This window comes from Poecilia formosa, unplaced genomic scaffold, assembly GCF_000485575.1.
Source record: "Poecilia formosa unplaced genomic scaffold, Poecilia_formosa-5.1.2 Scaffold119, whole genome shotgun sequence".
NCBI classification, from domain to species: Eukaryota; Metazoa; Chordata; class Actinopteri; order Cyprinodontiformes; family Poeciliidae; genus Poecilia; species Poecilia formosa.
This window is the reverse complement of record NW_006800058.1, coordinates 467257-482483: the sequence shown is the minus strand read 5'-3', so window position 1 is coordinate 482483 and position 15227 is coordinate 467257. Positions and strand designations below refer to the sequence as shown.

Sequence of the window (15227 nt, the reverse complement as noted above, 5' to 3'; positions counted from 1 at the left end):
GCAGCGCTTTGCTTTCACAGACGGTGGGGACTTCGTCGAACTTTTAGCATCACTTGGAAGGAAAGCTTAAAAAGAGGTAAGCTCCGTGGACATGATGCTGGCAAAGCTATCCTCACAGAGACACGTTGCATCTGCGATGAAAAAAAAGTTGTCACTCATGCACTGAATTATTGTGTGGAGGTGTTGACTGAGGTGTTGCATATATGGGACAACGCTGTGACCAAAGTGCAATATCGTAATAAGGACTGAAGCCTCACTAAGAGCCGTTTTTTGTTCTTGTAATGCTCTGCGCACACTGCAGTAGCTATTATTTTATTTCATTAAAAAAATATATATATAAATAAATAAAATATATATACTTATTTAATTGGCGAATAAATAAAACAGGAACGTAAGAACGCAGAGCATGCTCATTGCTCTTTGTTTTCGTCTCCTGTCATGGTGACAGATGTTGCAGCAGGAGGGAGGATGAGAACAGTCACCTCCTTCTGCTTGGTTACTTCTTGCTTATTGTTCCTTGGTCAGTGTTCATAGTTGAGTGTTGTTTACCGTTTATGCATTGCTTTAATTACTATGTTTAATGGTGCAGACAGTTGTGGTTTCTGACATTGGCAATATGGGCCAAGTTTGTATATTTTATACAAACTTGGCCAGTTTGTGATGGTCGGCTCGTTTAGGTTCTGACATTGCTTCGACTCCTCTCTGGTCTGTGTGGACTCTTTGTTGCTTTTTGTTTCCACTGACAACATAAGTTACCAGATGTAGTTTTAGTTCCTCTAGTCCATGAGAGGCAGTTCAATGTTGAACAACTTGTAAGTGTTACTGAAAGTACTGCAGCGCAGCAGCATAGCTCGACATTATGAGGTGTGTATGGACATTGCAGCGACTCAGGGTAAGGCTCATAGATGCTTGTTGCATCAGGAACCCAGTCAGATTTACAGCACATTTCATTGGCTGTATTTCAGTTTACTTTAAAATTTAATTCCTTTTAAACAAAGCAGTACGAAGCTTGAATGAATGCACCCTACTAAAATGGTATTGTAGTGTCAGTGCTTCCACAACATTTAACTTTTTCTAAGAAGTTGAACATTCAACTCTATAATGCCAAGTTTAATAAGTTTTTTGAATAATTTGGGTTGGTTCTTTGACACAGGAACTGGTATGAATATGTTTCTTGTATACTTTGGTGCAGAAACCTCTGAGTTACTTGATATGCTCTGCACAGTAGAGCTCAGTCTGTCAGAGACTGAGCTCGACTTCATAAACATGACCCAGGTCTTAAAGATGCCAACTAATAGGTCCCCTCCAAATGTTCAGTCCTCTGCAGGGACACATTAAGTGACACACTAACACTTTGTCCTTAAATACCTTTATTGCTTTTAAATAAGAAGGGATTAAGGTAAAGTTCAAGCAAGGCCTGGTCCAATCAGGGGTGACGTTAGTCCCTTAAAGCTCTAGCTAGTCACAATTGATTTGTGAGAGTGTTTCCTCTCTGGTGCATAAATCTGACCATCAGTAAGGAAGTAAGTTGACACTCATTCATGCTGTAGATTAGGCTCTATCCTGAACCACTCGGTGAGTTTTATGAATGAGTTGTATCTGAAATACTGTGTGGAAATGAGCACTTTGGAATTCTGCTTGGCGTTGGATCAACAGCCACTCATATGTGAGGGTTTGTGGACCGGGTCCAAATAAGTCCAAATAGTCTCTTCAGATCAAATACTATTTCATCATTTGAATCCTTTCTGTTCATTTTTTAGGAACATTTTTTTTAACATGTGTTCATTCATGTTAGCTGAAAAGTTAACTTCAGGTAAAAGACCCAATAATTACAAAAACTATCCACTGTCCAGCTAGTAAAATTAAACTTTATCTTATTATTTTTCACATATTCCTGCCTGTCACTTATCTGCATGTTCTTGATTTTATGGGCTGTCAGTTATATTAGTGATTTGAATTGAGGGGTGCTGTGAACAAGAATTGTGTGTGTATGTGCTTAAACTATGTCTAACTTGTTTTTCTCAAATTCATTTAATCCTCATAAACCAAGTCTGTCACATGACAAAAATACCTTCTTGCTTTGCAAACAGGCGTACCACTGTTGCCTTATCGCCTCCAGCTCTGCCAATGTGTAGATTTGGGTTGAATCTGTAACAAATATGTGACATGCCAAATTTGTTCTAAAATTATACTCAAACAGCTGACAATGTGTAGCTAATTCAACATTTTCTCAATTGCTATTAGAGGTCCCCACATGACAGACTGCTCTCCATATTCAGATTAAAATAAAGTTTTACCTGGTCCCAGACCAGTGCTTAGATTTTAATTAAGAAATATGCTCTAATCCTTGACAGGCAGTACAACTTTTCAAGGCTTTAGGACAATTATAGGAATCAGAGTGATTTATTGAAGGATTTTCTTCCCATCTGGTTTATCAGCCGAGTTGTTCAGCAGTGAGCAGAGCAAACGCTCGGTGTGAACTCTGACCAGTTTGCACTACCATGAATATTTGCGTCACAGCTAAAACCTTGATTTTCAAGCACAAGAGCCTTTAAGCATTTATGTGTTGCATATCGTGAGCCAGCACATACATAATTTACTGTCCATCTTTCATGATCACAATGTTGGCCTTGAGACATACAACTGAAAATAAACTTTCAGTGTTCAAAACAGAAAGAAATATCAGTTTTATGCAAGTATTAAATGTTAGTTTAGTCTTTGAAAAGCGAGCCCTGTTCAGTAATACGATCCAGTCTAAACCTCAGTCTGATACCATAAAGGCAGCGTTTTATTGATTGTTCTGCCAGATCTTCCTTTAGATTTCCTGTGGGCAGTGAGAAGTGGGAGGAAAAGGACCTGAAGTGAGAACGGCCTGTTGAGGTCTGTAGCCTCAGTATGCATGGCACCAGCTCTAACCACGGCGCCACGCCACTTCCTGGGTGGAGTTCTTCTATCTACGTTCCTATATTGGAGATTTAATCCGATACTCGTTTTTTGCCTGATATCGGCCAATTTCCGACATGAATATCGGATCGGGACACCCCTGCTGTTTGTGTTCAAGAGAGTTCACAGGATTACTTGGGATGAAACTAAATTAACAGAAATAAAAGCAACGTTTTTCACAGTTGTCTCACGTTTTGCTGCTGGGACTCCACCAGGAGGGGTTCTACGTTCAGAAATGGACTGAGGTTCTCTGTGAACATGAAGTCCCTGTTTGTCCACACTGAAATATTGAAATGATTTCATTCCTGGTCATTGCATGGTATCCACATCCTTGTTCCCCCGAACATGAAAAAGAAGTGAAGAGTCTTTTTTTTCTGTCTTTCCTCACACAACACAGCAGTGATGCATAATTGATTCAAAGTATGATGGAGCTTGGGCTGAACTGAAAATAAATTCCTGATGGAAGCTTGAATTATTTCAGCTCGGGTGTGTATTTCAGAGCTTTTGTTGTTCCTTCTTACATTTATTTATTTTCATTTGTTGTTTTTCATTTCTTTTTTGATGGTTTCCTTGAAATAACAAAGTCAGTCCTGATCAATAACCCAACACAACAACATCTGGACAAAAAGCATCGTGTCAGATGATGCTTGTGTGGTTGTGCTGTCGGGTACAAAAATGCTCAGTGTCAAAAATGTTCATATTATACTATATGATAGTGTAACCTATCATATAGATTATCGATTCTAAAGTTGAATTGGTTTATTAATAAATATGACTTCATAATTAATAACAGCCTGGAACCAAAGTCAGTGTTCACAAGTGATGGTCGATTCTTTTTCTTGATCATTTTTACATACATCTACTGCACAATGAGAAACAAATAGAATCATTTAAGGCTTTTTTGAACAAATACATCAAATTTGTGTTTAGTATCTTGGATCTTAAATCCTATCTGATGACAGTCCATTTCTGTCTTGTTTGTCATGATTCTTGATTTTCTGGTCATAAATAGTATTTATTTCATATTTCATTATGTTTCCATGTGTACAGTTCTTTAAGTGTGTTAAAATCCTGATTGGTTTTGTTTTTAGTAACTTTTTGTAAACCATTTCTCCTGTTTTATGCTGGTGTTCGTCTTGCTTTCAGGTCTCTTTTCCATTGACTTCTTGGTTTTGTGTTATTCTTTTTTTTCCAATTTTATATGGATGTCATTGAAGACTTTGACTAGGCCAAACTCATTACTGTGGTAACACTGAAACCAGATTGAAAGACTTCAAGGCGGTTGGTATAATGCTCAAGTATAAGTAGCATTATACTTGATTTGTATAATGCTACTTGATTGTACGAATCAAGTAGCACAGTTCAGTCGTTTTCTAAACCAATATTCATCTCAAAATATAACTTGATTGAAAGAAATAAACCTTCTGTGTTAAAGCGATTTCCATTTAAAAGTCCCATTTACATTATTGCGCACTGATGAGCATGCGTTAAGACGCCATTTAACTTTTTCAATCATTTTGTTGATGAAGGGGAGGTTGAAGATCGGCCTGTAATTCTGCAGCAGTGATTTGTCCAGATTGTTCTTTATCAGTGGTTTGATAAATGCTGTTTTTAAACACCTGATGAGAGCTACTATTTGAATCAGATCAGATCAGAAGTTTGTTAAAGGAAAGTTGTATATGAGATATGGAGACAGCAGGAGGAGAAGCTGAATTGATCTACGATATGTTCTATGATTTTTGTGATTCAATTTGTATTAATTGTGTCATTTTCTCCAGATTGGTATCGATTGGGCTCAACATTGGTAATGAGTTTGATACTGATGTACAGATTGATAGTTTTCAGCATTTTCTCAGCATTTTTTTTGTTTCCTTCTTACTTTCTTTCTTTCTCTCTTCATTTCTTTCACACTGACATAATGAGGGATTTGTGTGCAGAATTTGGAGGAAACAGATTCATGTAATAAAATTTGGGATGAAGCTGTTACATAGAGAAGCACTGTGGATGCTTTCTGGGTGCTTTGTCGGGCAGCAGTTGCAGAAAGAAAAGTGCTGATTACCACAACAAGTTTCCATTTTCTACTGGATTGTACGGAATCCTACAAGCCCATGTCCGACCAAACAGATGCATTTTTAACACTGTGCTGCTGAGGTTGTGCCCAGAACAAAGAGACGGATAGAGAAAGACTGACGGTTCTGATAAATAAGAACAAAAAACAAACTGCAGGCGGAAAGGAACTGGACAGATCGCTGCCTTTATTCGAGGAATTGATTTGATTTCACTGAAGGCTTTACTGCCCTTAGAACTAAATATATTTCTTTAAGAAGTAGTAATAAGAACTTCCAATTCAGTTACTTTTCTTTGGCAGTCCTTACAGAGTCTGAGGGATGATGTGAGCTCCCACAGAAATCCACTTCCTGCAGTTAATTATTTTTCTCTAAATCTAGATTTTAAAAGTGGGAGAAAGATATTTACTGGTGAATATAAACTGCATATTGGTGCTGGCCTTTAAACGTACATCAAACAGCGGCACATTAAGAGCAGTGAAGGTGAGCAGTGCTAGATCAAACACAGAGGGATGGATGCAGTAAACAGAATTATAGTTTCATGGGGTAAAATCTATGCCGTATTATTGACTTGTGTTGATGCACTCATAGACACTGATCTCATTGCAGGCCAGCTTGGATATTGATTTTTCTGACTGGAAATCTCATTACACTCACACACACACTCACACACACTCATTTAGCGCCAATTGAACCTCTCAAAGTACAATGGATCCCCCGTTGAAAGTGTTCACCTCTGACCTGTCCAAGTTCTCTACAGGACCCTGAAAAAAAAGCTAGTCAGTATTAGGATTTGAACAATGCTAAGTTGGTGCTAAGGGCCCAACATCTCCTAAGGGAATGTCACCCATGTCTTTCCACCACCTGACCTGGAATACAAGCTTAGCATACCAGCACTAGCATATAATTTACTACACATATATATATTTCTGTTGTATCTTATAGGAGTACCTGTAGCATCTAAGCTAGGCTTACACTTATGGCAACATAGTGGGCTAATGCATTGGTTATTGTGCAAAAAACAGGCAATGACTGGAAAATCATTTTAAAAGCAGGTTGGCTGCATGAGTTCAGGAAGTTGATGTCTAAAAAAAGTCTGGCCAGAAAGTGGTGGACAGTGGAGTAGAGGAGAGAGTGAGAGAGTTAAACCAATAAAAAGATGGTCAAAGACAGCGCAGGACCTTGGAGGCTTTGTAAACAGATAAACACATAATCTTTCTTTTAAGCTCACAAACGCCCTGTCAGAAATACCGATCAACTTCTCCATTTCTCTGTTTGCCCTCCAGAGAGGGCTTTGAACAGCACAGATACATCTTGTACACCCTGACCCCAGCTTCCCCACTCACCTCTCCGTGGAACTCATTCCAGCCACTTCATGCTCACACACTCACACACAGCTCCGCCGAGGACAGCAGCAGGAAGCGGAGACGCGTGAAAACACAGTCTCTGCTGCCATAAACCAAAGAGGAACACAGTTCATATTCGCTGCTGTTTATTTGCTTCGTGAGTTATTGTAGTGTGTGTTTTTCCCCTTCATGTGGGCCTGAGCTCTAATGCAGAGGGTATTGATTCCAGCAGAGCAGAGCAGTCATCTTCACAGCGGCTCTAGATCAGATTTCTTTCTGTTCTTCCTGCGTTCCCCTTCACATGTCATGTTGACTTTTTGTGCTGCGCCAAACGGGAGTATTTAACAGAGTCAATCTACCATCCCATGCTTGTTTGTTTCAAAGACGAAGAAGAAGCAAAAACCAATATTTGTTCATTTAAAAAAAAAAAAAAGCTAAGTTTTGAAGTTGGGCATATTATCAGAATCAAAATAATTCATATAAATAAATATAAATAAAACGATAAAAAACAGTAGAAATGTTGCACTGATGGAAATGGCAGGTTGTGATATCAATAACAGATCATCATGTAGGGATTTTTAGCTGCAAGTTTTGCCAAAGGGAGCGTCACTGCATGTAAACAGATCCTGTTCCTGAGGGAAGCAGTGCTGCTATAAGCTGCATCAGCTGCATTACATTTGTCTTAAAAGTCTCCAAATTTGTAGAAGGCATTTATTCCACTTTAAACTTGATGCATCTGGAGTAAACTGGAGTCTAACATACAACCTTGTTAAATTCCAAGCTCATTCTGTCACATTAGTTCTGATTTGTTTGTGTTTTGTAGACTTCTGTTCATCATTGTTTTGGTTGAGGGATTGCTTTTTTTTTTTTTTTTTTTTTAGTTCTTTGGACAGTCATGAAACTATGACAACAACATTATTTTACAACCGGGGACAGATGATTTGCATCCCCAAAAAGCTTAAATAAAACATGAACTAACTAACTCCAAACCCCAGAGGAGTTGAACAGGAAGTTCAAACCATTTCTTCCCTCTGTCATAACGTTGGTGAGGATCAGATCCTCATCTCCAAATGACCAGATACAGATTTAAAGAGGAGTGGCAAAAGCAAAGGAGGTGGATTAGCAGTGCTTCCTGTCAACTGATGATGTCATCCAGTGGAATACCGTCTCTCCTGGCCGGATACGTAGGTCTCACGTTTTTATGACAACCATGACACACTAGCCACAATGACTGTTTGAAGATACTTTTTTTCTTCCGTTGGAATAAATAAAGTATTTTTTAATTTTTGAGAACTGAAGCTCACAGAAACTTAAAGTCTACTCACTAACATTTATTAGTGTTAATGACCCGTGTCAAATTTTTTGTACAACTTCTGGACAAGCATTCTAACATGTCAGTTAACATGTGAATATTAGCGGACAGAAAAAAGGAAGATGACCTAAAGTAGATAATCAATACTTGATAGTTTTCAGGCGTTGCTATGGCAACTCAAACAAGACAAATCCTGTGCCGTTCTGGATTGTGTTCGAAAGCGACTGCAGAGTTTTTCCAGCCCATGCCCGCCCTCATTAATAATTGATATTACTCATGTCTGAGGCAAGTTGCCGCTTTAGACTGGATTCATTAATGAGTTTAATTAGCGCATAAACTTCAATTAATTATGTGACATGAATCCCTTGTAGCTTCTTGTTGTAGACTCAGTTTGTTCAGTAGAATACAGATGTAGCTGCATCGCTCACTGCTTGTCTCCATCTCTGTCATCAACGGACGATTTTATTTCTTCTCAAATGTGAATTATGGACACAAATCCACCCTCGACATGTTCACAAAGAAAATCTTGTTCATAGAACACAGGCCTACAGCAGAGCCCACGTCAGAGATTAAGGAACCTCTGTGTGGAAAGTTGCTGTTTAGATTTAGATCTAATAAAAAAATATTGATCCTCATGCTTTGTTAAGAGAGTCTTTTATAAGATTATGTTAAGCTCCTTTTACCTGAACTAAGTATAAGCACATTTTACATGTTTGGAGTACGAATGCAACTAATGATTATTTGAGTCATTATTTTGATGATTAATCAATAAATCGGATAAAAACATTGGTGCATTCTGCAGATTTTTTATTTAAACTTTATTTATGCAATGTTAAAAACACATTAAAAGATGCAAATAAACAAATAATTCAGTTCATTTTTAAAATAAGAAAATAAGCATGCTTGGATTTTTATGTGAACGTGAATAAAAATTATTCATGGAAATTTGTTTTGTTTGTTTTTTTTCCCTTTGAGTGTATGTAGAATATTATAACAGAGGTTCAGCTTGGGAAGCTGAAATACCAGGACATAAAGCTTCTTAGTAATTCTGTTGGTTAGAGTTTCCAAAGCAGCCAACCCATAAACATTATTCATTTTCCTTATTGCTCATTGGCTCAAGAAAGGAAATAAGGAAGACTGTAGGAGTTAGCTTCTGTGGTAGAGCTAAGACGGTTCCCAACTTGTTTTGTATATTAGAGAATATTTGGTATTTGAGCTAATAAAATAGGCAGTTATGAATGTTATGAGAGGGGGTTGTAGGTATATTCATTTTAAGTGGGCGGCTGTGGTTTTGTACCCATGGCTCTTTTACATCAAACTGGTTTAGGTAAAGAAAACATCAATGTTAGCGGTGCCACTAGTCACACAGTATTTCATAAGTAAAACATATTTCCACAATAGTTTTTTTGCTGACTAGGAAGAGAAGTAGTTATAGGTCAGAATTGATGATGTGGAGTCAAAGTAAACATTTGTATTCACTGAGTCTCATTCTGTCTCAGAAGGTTCATGCTAGCTCTTTTCCAGCTCAGTTTCAGTTCATGTCTGTGTGTTAAGGAAACTCTGTGAACCTGTGCAGTTGTTGTTGCACTTTCACTGCCTCTTTGGCGTCATGGCGACCCAAAAGCATACCACTGAAAACAGCAGTCTGTCTTCCTGTCTTTATCCCGTCTCCCTCCCTTGGTTCGCTGGCCATTAAAAGTCACACAGGCTCTAAAAATGAACAGCGAACTTCATGAAACAATTTGCTCTTATAAATCTGCCAGACGCTGAAGTTGTGGTGCAGGCGACAAGCTGACAGTAAATGAGTATTGATCTCTGCTCCCATGCAGTGCAGCTGGTTTCTGGCTGAGCGAATTCTCTCTTACACAGTTGTCAGGGGGAAGGCCTGTTTAATGGGATGTTATCAATCCGCCGGTGAGTCTGAGTACCTTCGCCTTGGTGCTGCTGGGCTTCAGGTGTGACGTGGGAGGCACAGAGGAAAAACAGTTGAAAGAGAGGGAGAAAGCGGACGAGAGCGTGTTTAAAATCTGTGTTGGAGTTGTTTAAGATCACAGATTTCCATGGTGATATCTGAGATTAATGGGATTTGAGCAGCCGGGATGTTTATAATGCTGCCAGTTGAAATCAGTTGCGGTCTGGGATTGGTGCTTCTCTCTAATGTGATTAATTGCTTCTCTCCTATGGAGAGTTTTTTTTGTTTGTTGCAAAAGCAGATTTGAAGATACAGTGGAGCATGACTCAGTTACTTGATGACATTCCAGGGTAAATTATTAAATATTAACTCAACGTTGCATACAAAACTCTGCTGCAGTATAGTGAGGAAAACACCTGAATTAAGAAGAACTGGTTATGTGTGTGTGTGCGTGTGTGTGTGGTGTGTATAGAGGAGGTTAATAATACAGAAAGGCTGGTGAGTTTTGAGGTAAATAGGAAGACAAGAGGTGAGAGGTTTGAAGCTAAACAAGATTTGTTGGACATTTTAAAAGGTCATTGTGAGAAAAACATGCAGATTGGTTGAACTGTGGATTTGTGTGGAGGCCGTACGATATTTATGTCAGGAAATGAAAAAAAAATTCCAATGTCACTTATCTACTTTTACAATGTTTTTTTTTTTTTTTTTTTTCTGACCAGTCCTGTCAGAACACCAGTGACCTACTCTTCCCATTGTCAGGCCGGTTCTAATCCCACACACAGATTAGGATTGTCTCTGTCTCCTGCTGTTCCTCTAATCTGGAACTTTTTCTACACCTGCAAAAACCGTCAGTCACATACTTTAGTAATCTACAGAAAATTAGAATATTGGGAACAAGTGCAACATTTCTTTGGCCAGTCATCTGAGAAAGTGAAACTCATACATCATTTATGATCATCATTCACAGAGTGATATATTCCAAACCTTTGTTTATTGTTATTTTTGATGATTATGACCCAGATAGGTCAGGCTGTCCAGCTGGTTGGAGATGTTGGTTTTATGTTCCAGCAGGATTTGGTTCAGTAGCCATGGTGCTCCTGTCTCTGACTGGCCAGTAAACTCCCCTGACCTTTAACCTTGTGGAAAATCTATGGCATATTATCATGTAAGACATGTCATTACAGTAGCAAAATCTCTAAGCTGCAGATGAATTAAATAAAGTTTTGCCATCTCTTTCTGTGAGAGCAGTTCAGAATCCTAAAGACATTGATTGTGTTTATGTGTTGCTTTTATGACCTTTGGGCCATGCGGCTTATTCTGATTTCCATCCCTCACCTCTGTCCAGCCTGGAGCGTAAAAAAGGATTTGATAATTAAAAAGCAAAGATTGTTGAACACTGAGAAGTCTCTAGCTCCTAGAAGATGGTGTTTCCCTCCTGAGGAGGTGAAGATACACGTAAAACTGAAGAACAACAAAAGTAGCTGCAAATGTTCCTCCAAACGAGCGCTCCTCATGCCAAACTCACCACCGCTAGTTGTGTTTTTACATCTCTCCTGTGGAAAGTGTGACCAACTGTTTGTAATGAACAGAAAAATTTCCACTGCCTGACAGCCTGGAAATACTTTATAAAATATGAGCAACAAAATGAATTCCTGGTGTTGATTTCTAAAACATCTTCACCAGCTAAATCCCCAAACCTGCAAAGTTTTAGGTCTCATTATCACCAAATGATGCTCAAGGTCAGTTCCATCAAAGTGCAGCTCTCTTTTGTGGGTACACCCTTTAATGGACAGAAGAATTTTTTTTTAATTGTTTAATTTGAATTTGCAGTGCTGAGCTGTCGCTGCTGTCTTGTCTCAACTGCAGTGCTGCTGCTGGGCATTTTCCTCTACACCCGCTGGCGGAGCTACAAAGGTCTGAAGGAGGGCGTGTACCATGTGTCGGCGCACCACGACGGCTGGGAGGACATCCGGGAAAACGTGCTCAACTACGACGAGGAGGGAGGCGGCGAGGAGGACCAGGTACAGAAACCGGCGGAACGCTGAACGGCCGGCACTCACAAACACATTCCCAACAGGAACTCCTGCTTGTGTGAAGAGGAAATGTTTTTAGCAGCAGAACTCTAATTTTAAAGGCTGTAGTTGTGTGTATTTTTACATCCCTGGCAGTGTTTGCAAGCTACCAGCCTTGCAGTGGATTAAGTCAGTTCAATTTGGACAGAAATTGTGCGGCGTGTTTTAATTAGGCCCACGCAAAATCCTTATCTCTGCTCTCCACCACCAGTGGAACCCACATGCACTCAGCTGTACTTAGAGCCGGCGTAATATCCATCACAGCTTTAATGGGAGAAAAATATGTGATCACCACATCGCCATACAGCACACGCACACACACACACACACACACACGTATTTGTCAGTCATTCCAGTATGACCACTTGTCTAATACTGTCCTGGTTCTCCTTTTACTTTACCTTTGAGTTGCCAAGACTCCATGTGTCCAACGTTTTTGTCCAGCACAGATACTTTCCTGGACTGAGGTCTGGGTCAACTGGAGGTCAAGGCAAATTAATCAACAACAAATATAGTTGATAATTAAGTATGTGACGTTCAATTTTTAAGGGTTGTTTTGGATCATAATCGTAACTGGAAATCCCACATAAAACACACCAAACAAAACTATGGAAAAGTATCGGACCTCTAACTAACTAAGGGCATGCGACTAACGTGAAAATATTATCATGTTAATGTTACATAATGCACACAATATGCCCGACACACAGGGAGTGACAAAAAGACCTAAAAGTGAAAGTTTTCAGTGACAGCAGACAGCAACAAAAGTTTTAATTTTTTAAATTTCATGTTGCGTCAGTGTCCCACACCTACCTGTACGCGCTCCAGATCACTTGAAATGTAGTAAAAGGAGAGATGATATAGTCAGAATTTACAGTAACTTTGTTTCTTTTCTTTCATAGAAATGTGATTATAACCAATGAATCAACTCTTTGGAAAACAAGTCCGCTTGCTCTCTACTTAAAGGGGCAGTAGTATGCTAAATTGACTTTTTTGAGCTTTACATGATGTAACATCATGTTATTATGTTTTTCCCTCATCAGAAATGATTCTCAAACATTTTTCATATATGTTTGAGAAATCCTTTAATCTCCATGGCAACCACTCAGCTGTGTAAAATGCCTGATTGGACCTAGCCCCAGTCAGGCTAGGTCCAATCAGCCACTCAGCTCCTTCAGACTAGCCAGCAGCAATTAGCAAACACCTGGTGGAACTGCACATCTGCTGACCTCATTATACAACCTGGAAATGCTGGTAAAAACATTGTTAAAGGGTTAATAGAGGAGCCATGTTGTGGTGACTTCCTGAAGGCGGAGTTTAAGAAAGAGTTAAGTCTTGATATACACAGCACTTTTCTAACAGCTGAAGGTAACATAGTTACTTGATTGTGCTATAAAACAGCACTATGTGCCTGGAAAACACATAACACTGGCCCTTTAAGACTTACAGTGTGTTGTCTGGTGACCAATTGGGTGGAATTAAATGTCATAAAAGGAAAACTCACCATCTGGTAATTAATTTCCAACATTCCATACATTTAAACTCTAATTAGCCATTTGATCAGAAAGCTAGCTGCTGTTTCATTATCGGTTTCAACCATCACACATCTAAGGTGAGAAAAGCGTCTCTGTAATGGAATTCAATTCAGTTCATTTATATAGCGTCAGTTCAGCATATGTCATCTCATAGCAATTTACAGGAAGAGAAAAAAAAACTAAATTAGTTATGTGTGAAGTTAAGTGAAATGTGTCATTTAGGCTCCTGCCAAACATGAGTTTAAATGTGTTGATTGCCTAGTGCTGGTCCATATGAGAGGTTCAGAGGGTGTGTGAGAGCTGTGGGAGAGTTTTTAGATATTTAAAATAAAAAAAAATAAAAAATCAGTGTCAGGCTGGTGGTCAAAGTGTGTGTGTTTCAATGTTAAATGTGAAGGAAGACAATTTGACTGAATAATTTTTCTGTGCATAACACATTTCCGATGTGTTATCTACGCTGTTAATGTCACAAGTCTTTTATTATCAATATAAATGTATCACAATTAACAACAAAAAGGTACAATGAAGTATATATTATGTGTTCACACATAAAGTTTTAAAAAAATTTGAAAAAGAGGAAAATATTCTTAAAATTATTGGGGGATGTTGGAAAATATAGTTCAGCTAAAATACAAATGTCAAAAAGATTTTTTAATTCACAGAAAATAAGGACTTACAAAGTGAGTTGAACTCATTCTTTCATTAAATGTAAATATAACGTGTGACAAGTGTATTTGTCAAACTTGCTGGAAAACATTAAGCTTTGCATAAAATACAGACCTATTGACTACTAATAACTTCCTAACAGAACCCCAGAGAAAGGAAACTGAACTATCCCTTTAATTGTAATTTAGAACATTTTGGAGTAAAATCACAATGATTAATGCTGCGGATTTAATATCATTTTGCGTTAAGGCAGGCACTTTTCTTTATTTTTATATTCACTGATGCAGAATGGTGGGTGGTCCTTATTTTTTTTTTTCAAATAATTTTAGACTCATTTATGTTTAATGCAATTTTTATTTACAATCTCTGCAAAAATGTTCACAAGCCTTTGTCCAGATGTGAGGTCCACTTTCTGTTCACGTCTCTCTGGTCTCTGTTTTTAATCTCAGGAGAGAAAAAAACCTAAATAAAAAAAGGCCACTTGCCACTTTTCACATAATCAGCTTTACAAAGCCTCCCACTCCTCCTCCATGCATGAGCATCTTTTCATCCTCCTCCTCCCACAGGTTTTTTTTTCCATCTCTGCCTTTTTTTTCTTTCTTTTTCTTGTTTTTTTTTTTTTTTTACACTTCTCATGGACTCATATTATTTGTGAAGTGACTTGCAGGTTACCGGATGTCAGAGTAGCAGCAGCTCAGGCTCAGTCCCATCTCCTCTCTGAATCGCCTCGGCTCATATTTTTATCCTCAGGGTCAGAGCGCTCGTAGGAAATCTTAAACCTTTCACAGAGAATAAATGGAGACGGAAACTTAACCGGCGGAACGTTCTCAGTAAACATAATGAGCCCAGCTCTCCTTTCATTTCTCTGTCACATTTGATTTTTTCCTGCCTCCTCTCCCCTGCAAGTGATGGATTTAAATGTGTTCATTATAAGTCAGAGGCACATTTAATCTTTTGTGGCCTCATCTGCATGTTATATGCATTACAGACTTGGATGTTATTGTTTCCATTTATAATGTGGTTGCCAGTAGATTGAGTTAAATACATGTTAATATGTAATTTGATTTAGTAGGTGTAGTAACCCAATGTAACCAGCGGGGAGTCTAGCGCTAGTGAGCTACAGTAAAGAAAGATAGAACTTCTTCCTGAGTAACTGGAGCAGAGGAAGAAACATGTCTGCTGCTCATTTATTCAATTATTCTTTTCTTGCTGCGTTCTCCCGCTCCATGCTGCGCTAACGGCGTCTCGTCACATTGTGTGTCTCCAGAACGCCTACGACATGGCGGAGCTGCAGAAGTCCCTTCAGCCAAGCCCCGCCCAGTCGGTCCAGTACTGCCGCTCCAGAGCCCTGCGCCACCCGCCGCCTGCCCACCAC

General features: G+C 38.9%; 1 protein-coding gene across 1 annotated transcript in view; it reads left to right on the top strand.

Moving 5' to 3' along the window:
* LOC103143989 (neural-cadherin) overlaps positions 1–15227 on the top strand; it is a 307861-nt gene that overhangs the window by 290655 nt on the left and 1979 nt on the right. The window contains exon 37 of the mRNA XM_016675675.1: positions 11446–11600. Within this exon, the coding sequence (XP_016531161.1) occupies positions 11446–11600 (155 nt within the window). The remainder of the gene's footprint in view (positions 1–11445; positions 11601–15227) is intronic.